Source organism: Anabrus simplex, chromosome 1, assembly GCF_040414725.1.
Source record: "Anabrus simplex isolate iqAnaSimp1 chromosome 1, ASM4041472v1, whole genome shotgun sequence".
In the NCBI taxonomy this organism is placed as follows: domain Eukaryota; kingdom Metazoa; phylum Arthropoda; class Insecta; order Orthoptera; family Tettigoniidae; genus Anabrus; species Anabrus simplex.
In genome coordinates, this window is record NC_090265.1 from 1,790,666,224 (window position 1) to 1,790,681,225 (window position 15,002).

Consider the following 15,002-nt stretch of genomic DNA (forward strand, 5'->3'; position numbering starts at 1 on the left):
TCAAATTTATCATTCCATGGGCAGTCTATTGCCAAATGCTCATAAAGATCCTGAATTTTTGCAGATTTACTTTGTTGGTGAAGATGAAAGAGAAGCACTAATCTGACTCAAAGTTATATAATGATAAATGCAATTTTAATATTGTGCACTTTATCAATAGATAATCATGTTATAGTTTATATAAATACTTCCCATATACGAACCATGAACCTCTAATGATTGAACATTAACCTTACATGAATGGAATTATTTTAAAATTATTATATCCACTATATTTGTTCCTAGGAAAATATGTTGTCTTTTCATTTAGTTTAGTTTGCTGCATTCATATTACTTTAATATGTGGTGTCGTTACAATAAGGACATAACCTTCGTCTGAAATTACCTAGCATTTGTTATGAACAGACGATCTTACATTCATTAACTTGTGGTTAGGGACACAAAAATGGATTTTATATAAAAATATAAAACTCTCGCGGGCCCAACTGTACGCCTGAGCAGGACGAACACCATTCGTTCTTTCTGAGGATTGGAGACTACTTATTCTTTTTGCTTGCTCCTACGTAGTGCGAAGCATCAAGTCGGCCCTGGCAGGAAATTAAAGAATAAGAAGAAGACATAAACCCATATAAACAAACAATGGTTTCAAACACGTGTTAGATTTTGTGTCTAAGGTGTGCATCCAGATGTGTGTGATCTTTATTATACAAGTTATTCCCTCCTGAAGTTTATATTTTAATCAGCATGACAGTGCCTGGAAAGAAACGTCGAATGAATGGTAGAAACAAAGTTGATCAACGGGCTGTAAAGACAAGAAAAGAAATTAGGAAAGAGAAGAGAAAACAGAAAGGAGTGAGAAAGCACGAATTTTTCTCAAGAAAGAAGAATGCTGGTGGTAAAATAGGAAAACAAGCTCTTAATAAACCCAGTGATCTGAATAGGCATAGTGGCACTTCGGAGCCACGGTTGACAGGTGATGCCATACTGAATCAACGTAAGAGCAGCGATGGATTTATCAAACATCAATTACGTGAAAAGGAGAAGGAACGATTAAGACGAGAGAAACTCGAAAAAGAAATGCAAAAGACTCGTAAAATTCAGATGAAACAAGCAAATCGCGAAGAAGATAAGATTATAAAGAAACTAGAAAAGCAATTGAAATTGAACAAGCGTAAGAGCAAAAGTGTGCCAAAATCGTTTGCTTCTGATGGTTTGGATTGTATCCTTTTTTATAATACACCGTATGCCAATTTTCTCTCTATAGGCAGGCAAAGGTAGTGTGCAGCTTGTTTAAATATTCGTGTTTTTTCAAAAGGCCTTAAATTATTATTATGGGCGGATACACTGAGATACTATCAACTCCAAGTAGGCCTACTCCTTTTACCATATTTACCCAAAGATCTCATTTTGTTAAATTATGTTCGTGCAGTGCTTTATTCTGTGTTTTTTCCCCCTACTGCTTCCTGTACACACTCCTTGTGATGTATGATACAAACACGACTATCTCATCTTCCATTTTCTCTCTCTGTCTAATCACTCTAACATCAGCTACCATCCTTCTCATTGTCTAGACTATTTTATTTGTTTTCTGCCATTACCCATCAGTGGCATATTTGTGGATCAAGACTTGGGTTACCACTAGACTTAGGTTTGATAGTTGGTTTAGTGAACATCAAGTTTGACATGTTTTGAGCTGTAGCCAATAATTACCTGAGTAGTCTGCTGTGTTGTCAGTGCTGTGTTACAAGCTACTGCCCTGACCTCTGCCACTGCCAATACTCAACTCCAGATCAGTGAAGTGGAAATTTTGCAAATCTTACTTGGAATTGCTTTTAGAGGAGAGATGTGTTCATTGCAATGTCTAGGAACCCACCATCCCACCACTAGAAGTGTATTTACTTTTATAACCTAATAATGAGCAGCACCCGCCATTGTCCATTGCTAAAGTAGCTGCTTGCAATCCTATTGGCCAACGTGAACAGAATGTGACAGAATAAAAGCACAAATAAAAACACCATGTTGTTAAGGAAACAATGTGAAATACATAACAGCAATAATTTTATATGAAACCTATCTTAGTGCAGTGGTGGATACAGGGCTGCGGCAGCCGTAAGGATTTCATGCATCGTCGCGTCTAGCGGGGAAGGAGCTCTTAAATAGCGATTTGCCTGTCGCCTTAGACAAAATAGAACGTGCTCTTATCGCTCTACAGAATGCTAGAGACCTAAAAGCTGCTTTGCGGCCCTAATCTGGGGGGCTTATATGCTCCCAGAACCCCTTTGCTTGGTCACAGTCCAATGGTTTTGTCACTAACCGGACCTAACCAACCCAAACCAATGGTTTGTCACTAGCCGGACCTAACCAATCTGGACCAATTGCTTTCTCACTGACCCCAGATATAAATTAATTCAGCTTTTCCACACTGTCCAACATAGACAGTGCTGCTATTGACCTACGAAATGCTAAAGACCTCAAAGCCGCTTTGCAGCTCTAACCTGGGGTCTTATGCCCCCAGACACCCTGTGTTTGATCACAGTCCAATGGTTTGGTCACTAGCCGGACCTAACCAATCCAGACCAATCGCTTTGTCACTGACCTGAATTATAAATTAATTCAACTTTTCCACACTGTCCAACATAGACAGTGCTGTTATCACCGTACAGAATGCTAGAGACCTAAAATGCTTGACCTTAGTCCAATAGTTTTGTCACTATTCTTAGTTCCCAACTAAACACGTTGGCAGCATTGTTGATCGCTCGAGCACGTACACACGTTCTCTGCGAGAAGACTGCGAGGGAAGTAAACAAACTTTAGTTATTCCTCGCGCAGGTGAATGTAGAGTATTGGGTAGCACAGCATCAGCTGTTGATCGGCTTTGTGGCTTAAGGAATAGAATGCTTGCCTTTGGTCCGAAGGCCGCGGTTCAGTTCTCGGATTTAACCTTCTCGTACTCTTAATTTGCCTGGCTCGGAGACTGGGTGTTTATGACGTCTTCGCTATTCATTTTATCTCATTAGGTTACCACCAAGCCTTTTCAGGGGGCATGCGCCATTTGATTATTATTATTATTATTAGGGCCTGTATTTTTTTGGTAATAATGATATGCACGAGTTTTTTTTATATGTTTTGTCTTGTCTATATATGACTTCCCGGGTACTAAAAATACCGTATTTTAGCAAAATGTACTCGCGAAATATTGCAAAATTTGATTTATTGTGCGAATTGTGCAAATAATCATGAAATATACACCACTTGGTGCGAAAAATGTGAAATGGCACCGGAAGAGCTCTCCAATAAATGTTTAAATGCTTCTGAGAACTTGACTATCGTAGTTTCCTTCTCATTTGCTTGAAAGCGCTGTATATTCTCCACACAAATGCATACAAAGCGGTACGCACTGTGAATCGAAAGTATTTGTATTTAGTTCCGTGATCTCTAAGGCAGTCGATAAAAATCAATATCTGTTATTAGTTACAGCAAATAGCGTTGTGGTCATAACAAGATACAAGACCGGTCGTAGATACAGCAGTGCGCAATGAGAGTTCGTTACTTATGAACATTTATCGGCAAATGTCCAACATTTAAGTATAAAAATGCCGAAAACTGAAGTCACAACAGGTTTTTCGAGAGCCGAGGAATACAACAGTGAGGCGTTCTATGTATTTGATGCTGCAAGAAAGATTCTAATGTACCAATCGCGTACCAGTAATATTCGTAAAGTGGAAACATGCGATATACACTGCAGAGAATCAGAATGAAGCAAATGAACATAATTCTAAGCGGCAAATAACAATTGGCGATACTTTACAGATCATAAAGGTGTTGAAAAATTATAGAGAGCAATTTGTAATAGACACAAAAAAAGCATTCATGCAAGCCAACATTCCTCTAGAAAAATAGGATAATCCTGGATTAGGAAGAGAATGAATATAAAAGAAAAGATAAATAATACTGTCTTTACTCGGGGTGTCCACCCGTATGGAAAACCTGGGAAACAGGGAAATGTCAGGGAATTTGATAATTAACGGGAAAACCTGGAAATGTCAGGGAATTCAGGAAAAAATCTGGAAATTCATTCTTCTGCTAGATAAAATTGACATACCGTATTTATCCGTGTAATACAAACACATTTTTCAGTTTTTATAACATTAATCTAGGGCATGTCTTTTATGCCAGGAATAAATTTTAATGAAAAGTTAAAGTGTGATCTTGAATGTGAAGTAATCAATAATATCAATAGCTATATGATTGATCAATCGAATTTTCGTTGTTTTGATCTGCTTACTATTGGATATTCTATGTTGTTGGGGAATGGTGAGTTCGATGAATTAGACCTATATTGCGTTCTCAGTTCTTTCCAGTAATGTTTCCAGACTCTGAAACAACTTCGAAAGTTCAACTGCACAGAACAAAAGTTGCATATACAATCACTCATGGTTTGGCTCTCTATTTCTATAAACAAGTTCTTAAGATGGGTAGTAAGTGCACACATTGCACCGTTGGGTTTGACGAGTCACTGAATAAAGTTTCTCAGATAGGCCAAATGGATCTTGTAGTTCATTGTTTCAATCCTGATACCAATGAAGTATGCACTTCTCATTTTGATTCCATGTTTCTTGGTCACTCTACCTCCTCAGATTTGTTAAATGGTTTTTTGCAAGCACAGCAAGGACTCTATCTAAAAAAAATTACAAATTTCAGTGGATGGTCAAAATGTTAATAAAAAGTTCCTTCAGGATTTTGGTAATTTATTAGATGATCTAGATGCTCCTATTTTGTTGAACATTGGATCTTGTGGCTTGCATATTGTGCACAATTCATATAAAATGGCAGTAAAAGAAACCCAGTGGAATATTGCAGAGTTTCTTTGTGCTCTTCACTTCTTGTTTTGCTACGGTCCTGCAAGTCGTGCTGATTATATACATGATTCAGGTTCAAACGTATTTCCTTCGAAATATTGTGCTATAAGATGGCTTGAAAATTTTCAAGTCATTGAACATGCTATAGATATCCTACCTAATGTCGAAAAGTATGTGGAAGGAACAAACAGAGACAAGAAAATCCCAAGCTGTAACAGCTTCAAAATAGTATCAACTTCACTTAAAGATAAGGTTCTTAAGGCCAAGTTGTCATTTTTATTATCACTTGTTGGAGATTTGGAACCATTCCTAAAAGTTTGACAGATCTCCCATATGCATCACTCCTTTATACATCTTTCATTGATGATAAATATCATGACAAGGTTTATTAAGTCTGAGTCACTGCAGTCTTCAGAAAATCTCCTAAAACATATTTAGACTGTAAAGAAAATCTTCTGCCTGCATCTAAAAATTGACATAGGTTATGCTGCTAAAGCAGCACTTCGTGGCAATCCTGGATTAAATGATAGAGATATATTAGTGTTTTGCACACATTATCTAAGAGGAATGGTAGTTTTGTGCAAATAGTTACTGGAAAGGTCACCGCTGGCATATCGTCATCATCTGCAGTTTCCATCTGTTGGACACATCTGCTCACCGCTAGCATATAAACTAACTAAATTAATTTCTTGTTTCGATCCAAGTGTAGCCAAGTAGCCTCTAAGCATCACACTGCTAAGGATAGCTTTAAATGCCTTTGTTGAAAACAAATGGATCTCGGGTAATGGAGCCATTCATGTACAAAGGGAGTTCACTTCTGTTTGTGAGAATGATACTTTGAAAGAAGTGAATTCTTTGTATTCTAAAGACGAGAGGTTAGATCACTTTTGGCTTCGCACTGTTCTTCCAATAGTAAATTTGAAAACAGAAAAGTTGGCTTCATTTCTCAAAATGATACTAATATTGTTTCTTGGAAATGCTTCACTTGAATGTGGTTTTCCTGTTAATAAAGAAATTATAGTAGAGAACTTGCTACAAGTATCCCTTGTAGCACAAAGAATAATATATGATTCTATCCCAAACCCTGGTGGAATTGAAAAGGTCTCCATTAATAAGAACGCTCCATGCTGCAAGGAGTGCTCATGCTTTCTATGGACAAAATCTAAAGGAGAAACGTGAAGCATTGGAAGCAGAAGATTCTTTGCAAAAAATAAGAGAAAGGCCGCTTTGTTGCTGAAGGAATTCGAAGAAAAGAAGTGGAGGGTGATGGCAGAAGCTCGAGTCGTTGGTGGCTACAAAGAAGTTTCTTCGCTGAAGCAGTAATGGTAATACATTTAAAAAAAACTTAAAGTGAATTTAATTAGACTAAATTAAACTTCCAAGTTTTAATATGCACATTAATTGCTCATTTATTTTTTTGGAAGTTTTAAAAATGTATTTTAATATTACTGACACTTCCTTTATAATTATGTTGTTTGTCATCATGTGTCAGGGAAAAAACTGGTTTTTGTATCTGGAAAACAGGGAAATGTCAGGGAATTTTAAAATCTGGATTTGGTGGACACCCTGTTACTGTAAAATATGACAGTATTGGTAGGCCTATTGTAAATAAATCGCCTGTTTGAGTAGTAATAATGTTATTGTTTTTATGTCCCACTAACCTCTGTTGCGTTTTCCGGAGATGCCGAGATACCGGAATGTTGTCCCGCAGGAGTTCTTTTACGTGCCAGTAAAGTACTGAAACGAGGCTGACGTATTTGAACTCCTTCAAATACCACTGGACTGAGCCAGGATCGAACCTGCCAAATTGGGGTCAGAAAGCCAGCGCTTTAACCATTTGAGCTACTCATCCCCGACCGGGGAAAAAGAGCATATCCATGAACATCTTCCAGAGTTATATGACTTTGCAAAATGCAATGAAAGCACATCTGGTTGAGGAAATGAAAGAAGGCAGTGTTAGCAAAGTTTTAGGTGGTTTTATAAAAGACTACAGTGAATTTGCAACCAAGTGTTCGCAAGCATTATGATTTCCGACATCTAATGTGGTCAGCGAGAGGAGCTTCTCTGCTTACACAAAGACACTTCAAATCAAATCAAAATCTCTTTCTTTGCAAATGAGGTATCTACCTCGGTGGCAAATGGTACACTAAAATACATTATTGTCAAGCACTAAATATTAAATTAACAGGAGAAGAAAATTTTCCTATAATATTATACAATTTACGCTAACAATTTTTTCTATTAAACACACAGCTCATCCTTAATAAATTTATATTGTTTACAAAATTCTACTTATAATATCCCATGTACTACTTACAAATATAGTCAACTTTTATACAGTATGTGGAATTACTTCAAATGATATTTTATTTTATGAAATGCTTCCGCTCATGCAGAGGCTGCCTTGCGACAAAGTATACTTTTACATTTATATTTAGAAGAGAAATAGATATTCTGTACTTGAGAATTGTTGAAGGTAACCTAATTGTAACAGTGATTTCTTAGAATTATCAGTGAGCCCATTAAGGCTATGATGGCAATCTCCCGTAACGTTGTAACTGGCAGAGACATCTGTTTCCAGAAATTAGCGGCAAAAGTGGGAATCGTTCCCCTTGCTCCAATCATCAGACCTACTATGTCGATTTCCTCTAACTGGTATTTCTCCCTGTAGTAAGGATTTGTTGGTAAGTATATATTCCTCTTCTCTAGGTTAATATCTGAGGGCTGCGACTTATGGCTTTCAAAGCGAATTGTGGGGTTGATGATGTAACCTCTCTTCTTATTCTTGAAAGCAATGATGTCAATCCTTCTGTGGCATCCGTTGTTCGCTAAGCCATGAACCTCTTCAAATACCTGGAAACCATGCTCTTTTAGCGTCGCCGCAATTAAGGAGCGGATGTTATGATGACGCGTATTCCTTAAAAGTTCACTATGAGGATAAGATTAAACTTTACATTGCATTTATTTACTTTTTTTTTTACCCCTTCTGGAACCTAAGTAGCATAACTTCCTGACTGTCGCACAACTCTGCATCCTGATAATGTTGAAACCATGCTTAGTTTGTACTCTGGAGACAAGTAATTCAATGTCTAAAAATGCAGGCTAAGTATAAATATATATCACAGGGCAGATCACCTAACTTCATTTCAAAGTATCAGTGATTTATATATTTATTTCTATAACAATTTGCATATTTGGTTTTTCTAAGATTTAATAACAATGATACATTACAAGAGTTTACTTTAAAACCCCTTATCACAAAGTTAGTTACATTTACCCCATGCGCTACTACAAGGAAGATTTCGCAGGAAACATCGATCAATATAATAATTTATTTCACGAAATACCTACCGAAATAGTGTAAGTTTTAACACCGAAATCAACAGTTTTATTTCACCAAAAATAAGGCCCCTAATTATTATTATTATTATTATTATTATTAGTAGTAGTAGTATTAGTAGTTGCTGGACCTGCAGTGTAGGGGTAGCGTGCCTGCCTCTTACCTGGAGGCCCCGGGTTTGATTCCCAGCCAGGTCAGGGATTTTTACCTGGATCTGAGGGCTGGTTTGAAGTCCACTCATCCTCCATGATTACAGTTGAGGAGCTATCTGATGGTGAGATAGCAGCCCTGGTTTAGAAAGCCAAGAGTAATGGTCAAGAGGATTTGTTGTGCAGACCATACGACACCTCGTAATATACAGGCCTTTGGACTGACAAATGGTCGCTTGGTAGGTCATGCCCTTCGGGGCTGTTGCGCCATGGGGTTTGTTTGGTTAGTGTTGTTGTTGTTATTATTATTGTACCGGGAGGTACAGCTCATTCCCGTGCATTTAAATGAAGCGCCTCCAAGAACGCAGCCTATCATATTAAAATTGAAACAACTAGTACAAGAAGTTGGGATGTTGATCAAAAGATGTCACTACTTAAGTGATAGAGTAATGTGTTGTTTTAAAGTTTCCTAAACTGACTGGATTTTTTTTAATTATTGTTTTTTGTAAATCACAGGTTACATAGGTTGCAACAACTATTTCAAGAAGTTTGAACTTTTCTCCATAGATGCCTCTATTAAAGAACTGATGTCATGCACTCTGGTGCAAAGTGGAATAACTAGAAATTTAAAGAAATTTTGTGTTTATAGTATTGCAGGTGAACAATGTAGTGGAAGTGGAAAATGTTTGTTGAAGACTTTATTTGTAAAGTATGGTAAAATGTTTTATTTGTAATGACCTAACCTGTACAGTGTAATATTTCATAACATGTGGTATTTGTAAATAGTAGATTTCAGTTCTGTACTTACTGGAAGTATCTAGAAAATTGTTACATGAATTTTTGAACAGGGTGTGTTGTCTTTTGTTGGTTATGTGTTCTAGAAGGCATTTGCTAAGTATTCTGGAAATGGAAGATTCGCGAACGTACGTATTCGAGAAACTTATTTAAAGTTCGCGACTGAAAGTAGGAGTTGTGATTGGTGAATCTAGGTGGCGGTAGGCGGACTCATGCATTCTGATTGGCTACTCCAAGGCCAGGGTTTACCCTTATATAGAGTGCGAGGCAGTATTTCGTCATCTTGTCTTGGCCTGGTCTGCCTTAGTCTGCCTTGGTCTGTCTGAAGTTTTACGTTGTGTGCGATGCCTCGCTAATGGGATGGGCCACCTTCGGGTAAGCACTCTTGAATTCCGTTCCGGCTAAAATTTCCGTAATGTTCGGTTGTTATTTTGTATAGGAGTCAGCCCTAGCCTAACCTAGATTCGCCAAATTAATTATTTATGACGCCTTAGCTTTTCAGCTGGGCTTGCCTGTTTGTTTTCGAGGCATTCCCATTTCTTGTTTCACTAAATATGTAGATTGTAGTTTTAATATATTTACCTTGCAGTTTGCCTCTGGTAGTTCAGTGTCACTTGATGTACGCTAGAGTTTTGAGAGTACGTTTACTTCACTGTGTAAATTGCATTGTATAACTGGATATGTAACTAGATGTATAGTTGGTTTGAAATTTTGAACTTCTAGGAAGATATTATCAAAGAACCTCTAAGTTATGTGTACCACAGAGCATATAGTTCGTAAGTTGCAAGTTGGGGAATTTTGTTCGGAATGTATTTGTAAAATCCTTTTGTAAATAATATTTTTAAATTAAAGGATCACGGTTGATCATTTTGGAGTCTGCAATCTAAGCCATGTCCATGCCCTCGGTAAGTCCTAGCTCTTTCCACCTTCCTGGTTTATTATCCACTAGTTGGCCCTACTGATATTTTTGCGTATGTTGTTCTCGGCGGAGATCCGCGTAGTTCCAACTGATGTTCAACTGTGTGTGTGAAGTTTTTCTGGTACGGCGTAAAGGCACCTCCCCCCCCCCCCTATTGTGTTTAGTGCTTTGTTTTGTGTAACCACTGTAGTAGCGGTTACATATAGGTTTTCTGAACTAAATTGACTTTCCTTATTTTTGATACTTCAAGGTTTGCAACACTTCTTACTCATCCCGCCAGCGTTGGTTTCTGACCAATCAGAAATTTTATGTATAAGCTTCTTGTATTTTTTCGACTATCCAATAAAAATGAGAGGGTGTGTCCGGATTTAGTCCAGAGCCTTCTTGAAGCTTCCTCTCAAGTATAAAAGCTGATGCCTTTTCGAACTAACTTGTCTCTTATTGATCGTTGTATTACTCAGTGTGTGTGTGTTAAGAGAAGAGGCGGGGGTCCTCATTCTTCGACAGGCAGAACATCAGCCCAGGTAATGGCCACCAGTTTTCTATCTCTGTAGTTATCTCCGCAATCTGAACTCGAGGGGAAGGTTCCAGTCTTTAACTTTGTAACAGTCAGTTTCCTAAAATGTAAACTTTCTTCCTTCTCATGTAAAATTTCATGTAAGTCCTAAGGACTTAAACTGTAAATTGGAGATAGAGAGTGCGTTACCCTCTCGAATTCCCCTTCTGAGGTGACTACGATTTTGTAACTGCTTTTCTCTTGTAAATTGTAAATTAACTTGTCCATCTAGTCACGTCAGTAGTTTGGGGTTAGCGTCTGCATCATCGGGCCACAAGCCCAAGTAGGGTTTTAATTTCTGATTTCGAGGAGCGCAAGTGTTCGCCTCCATACATTTTGATTTTTGGGCCAGTAATTGAACCTGTTATTATCCACGAAGGCCCAGTAGAATGGGTACTCGATACCCCTGTATTGTTTCTTAAATCCAACTGCTACAGTCTTGTCAAATGTAGGTTGTGCCTAGAGAGGCCAGAAATTGTAAAGTATTATGCAAAGGTAAAAGTTGCCTTGAGTAGGCCGTAAGTGTTTGGGAGCGCAGTCTCCTTGGTAGCATGTAAGCTCTTTTCTGGTAATGTAACAGATATTTGTGTAATATTGAGTGGTGCCTTTGGAAGGCTGTAACTTGTAACCGTTGGAGCAAAGTGCTCTTGAAAATTGTGTTTCTGGAGATATCTCTCTTTGTCTATCTAACTAAACGCAACATGAGCGATGTTGGGACCTTGTAAATTATGAGCTTGAAGCTTAAAATTGTAAATGACCAATTCTTGGTTTTTCAGTTTTGTACCAAAATTGCTCTGTACCTGAAATCTTGTTCTTTCACCAAGTGAAGAGTTTTGTTAAAATTTAAGATCTGAAAAGAAATATAACCTTTATTTTAAGGTTTTAAATTGATCTTTGACGATAGTAGATAGAGCCATTTCAGCCCGCACCTTCTTTCACCTCTGCGTTCCATGAAAACCCCGGAAAAATTATTATTAGGAGTAGTAATAAATTAAAATTCAGAATTGTACAGCATTACCAGCGGTCGCATCCGTTGTTCACTGGTTTATTAACTTCATCAGTAGATCAGTGGTGATGTCCAACCCATGGTGTCGGGTTCAGTCCCAAAGAACGAAAGATTACACTAAACCTTCATGTTAGCAGGTCTGCCTATAAAAATAAAAGAAAATTGTAATACTCCGATAATTATTTGCATTGGAATACCCTTTGTATACCTTCTTTTTCTTGTGCTCATCCTATAAATATCAGTAATTTATCTTCATACTTCAGTTGTGAGGATGGTTTATCCAGTGTAACTGTTGTATTACACACGGTTCAGCCATTTCACAAAAGTAATAATAATAATAATAATAATAATAATAATAATAATGTTATTTGCTTTACGTCCTACTAACTACTTTTATGGTTTTCGGAGACGCCAAGGTGCCAGAATTTAGTCCCGGAGGAGTTCTTTTACCTGCCAGTAAATCTACTGACACGAGGATGACGTATTTGAGCACCTTCAAATACGACCGGACTGAGCCCGGATTGAACCTGCCAAGTTGGGGTCAGAAAGCCAGCACCTCAATCATCTGAGCTACTCAACCCGGCTTTCACAAAAGTAACACCACATGGTCAGAGTCACATTACACACTAGCTAAAACTTGAAATGGGGTGATAGTACCTCATGGGGAACAATAGAAGTACCTAGATGTTAATATAAGGAATAATGTTCATTGGGGTAATCATATTAACAAGGTTGAAAGAAGGGTTACAGATCTCTTCACATGGTTATGAGAGTATTTAGGAGTTGTAGTAAGGATGTAAAGGAGAGGGCGTATACTGGTAAGACCGCAGTTAGAGTATGGCTCCAGTGTATGGGACCCTCATCAGGATTATTTGGTATGAGAACTGGAAAAAATCCAAAGGAAAGCAGCTCGATTTGTTCTGGGTGATTTCGAACAAAGGAGTAGTGCTACTAAAATATTACAAACTTCAGGTTGTGAAGACTTGGGAGTAAGGAGACGAGATGCTCGAATATGGGGTATGTTATAATTTACGGACTTCATCATATAGATCCGTATTGACGCTACTTTGTTCTGAGAACAATAATACTACTGAAATGGACAATAAACAATCAGTCGGATGTCTTGCACATGAAACAAAACACGTGATGTGGAATCGTGTCAGTTCGGAGACTTCCATAGAACTTTGAGCGACATAACCCTGAAATTATTGTAGACACATGAAGTAATCCACCTAATCAATACAATATAAAATTAGTAATTCTTCTTCTTCTTCTTCTTCTTGCGTTCCGGCCTTCTAAGGACCACGTTACAATTTCAATTCTTCCTCCTTAGTTGTTCTTTCCTTTTCTTCCAGTATTCTTTCATTGCTTCACTGTGCTTCTTTTTCCTGTCTTCAGTCCACTTTGTGTCTGTTTTCTTTTCCTTCCTCCCTTGGAATCCTTCCATTTGTAAGACTTTCTTCCTAAAATCTTTCTTTCCAATAATTCTTCTTCTTGTATGTTGTTCCTTTCCAGGTCTTTCTTGACTTCTTGAATCCAAGTGGTAGTTGATTTCTTTTCCCAAAGGTACTTGAAGATTTGTTTAGTTAGTCTATTGTCATCCATTCTGTAAATGTGTCCAAGAAATAGCAATTTTCTTATTGTTTCTGATATGTTTTCTATGTTCTGGTAAATTTCATTGTTACTTACTAATTTCCAAAACTGCAATTCTTAGAGGACCGAATATTTTCCTTATAATTCTTCTTTCTAATATTTCTAATTTATCAAGCTTGTAGTTCAGTGCTAGACATTTGCTGGCATAAAGGCATTCTGGTTTCACTACTGTGTTGTAGTGCTTTATTTTAAGTTTTCTTGATAAGCACTTTTTGTTGTAAGTATTCTTAGTTATACTGTACGCTCTTTCCATCTTTTGTATCCTCTCCTCTATAGCAGATTTTACTTACTTACTTAGTCGGTCCTCTTCTACCTTGCGGTGTAGAGGTTTTCCAGAGGGTCCTCCAGCGGGTTCTGTCTCGGGCCAGCTCCTTCACTTTCCTCCATTCCCCACCCTTGCCTTCCACAGCTGCCTTTACGTCTTCTTCGCACATTCTTCTGGGTTTGCCACGCGGTCTAGCTCCTTGCATTCTGGCGTTCAAAGCTTGTTTGGCCATTCTCGTATCCTCCATTCTTTGGACATGTCCAAACCATCGTAGTTGGCTCTGTTCAATTTTCTCGAGAACAGGTGAGACGTCAAGACTGGTTCTGATGGTCTGATTCCTGATTCTGTCCCTTCTCGTTTTCCCTTCACTTTTGCAGAGAAATCGCATTTCTGATGCCTGAATTCTACTCTGGTGTTTGCTGGTCAATGCCCAGGTTTCACAGCCATAGAGCAAGGTTGGCAGATATATCACCTTGTACACGGAGTTTCGTGGATTTAGACACAGAAGGGTTGTTAATAAAATTTCTCTTCATTGCATTGAAGAGCCGCCCAGAGGCTTGGGTTCAAGCTATAATTTCTCCATCTATTCTGCCATCTTCCTGCAATGTGGCTCCAAGGTATTTAAAATGGGTGGTCTGCTCCAATATTGTACCGTCATTCAGTGCAATCTGCTGTGAGGTAGGCTGTCGTGACATCATCATGGTCTGAGTTTTTCTTGCATTGATTTTCATGCCCCTCTTTTCAGGCTCTTCTTCCCAGATTAACAAGTTCTTTTGTAGATTCCTATCCGAATCTCCCAGCAGCAATATGTCATCAGCAAAGGCACAATGGGTGATATAAACTGGCCTCAGAAACTTATGGCTGAGCTTGAATTTCTGCACCTTCCTATTACATGATTTGATCACATCATCCATTAAGGTAATGAAGAGAAGTGGACTGAAGATGCAGCCTTGTTTGAGTCCCACTGAGGTCTCAAACACCTGAGACTCTGCATTGCAGGTTTTAACATAATTCTGACATCGACTGTACAGGCTTTGAATTGCTGCTGTTAGCTGTTGGTCAACATTTCTTTTCTTTAGTGTCTTCCAAATTTCAACTCTCGGAATGGTGTCAAAGGCTTTCTCTAGGTCGATGAAGGCGAGATGCGCCTCTTTTCCGTACCTCATCACTTTCTCGCTGATCTGTCTGATGGTGAAAATGAGGTCTTGGGTGCTTCTTCCTGGCCGAAACCCACACTGCGCTTCATCGAACTGTGGTTCTACAACTTGCCTTAATCTATCTTCCAGGATCCTTGCATATATTTTTCCCGGCACGCTCAGGAGCGATATGCCATGATGGTTTGTGCAGTCTCTATTGTCCCCTTTCTTGAATATTGGAACAATGACACTGTACTCCCAATCAGTTGGTACCTTCTTTGTTTTCCAGGCCAGGTTAATAATACGGTGGAACAAATCTTCACC

At 38.3% G+C, this 15,002-nt stretch overlaps 1 protein-coding gene across 1 annotated transcript in view; it reads left to right on the plus strand.

Annotated features, from left to right (window-relative positions):
- Positions 1-632: 632 nt before the first annotated feature.
- The window catches only part of LOC136883284 (nucleolar MIF4G domain-containing protein 1), an 82,667-nt gene continuing 68,297 nt past the window's right edge, over positions 633-15,002 (plus strand). The window contains exon 1 of the mRNA XM_067155513.2: positions 633-1,219. Coding sequence (XP_067011614.2) covers positions 745-1,219 — 475 coding nt within the window. The 5' untranslated portion in view covers positions 633-744. The remainder of the gene's footprint in view (positions 1,220-15,002) is intronic.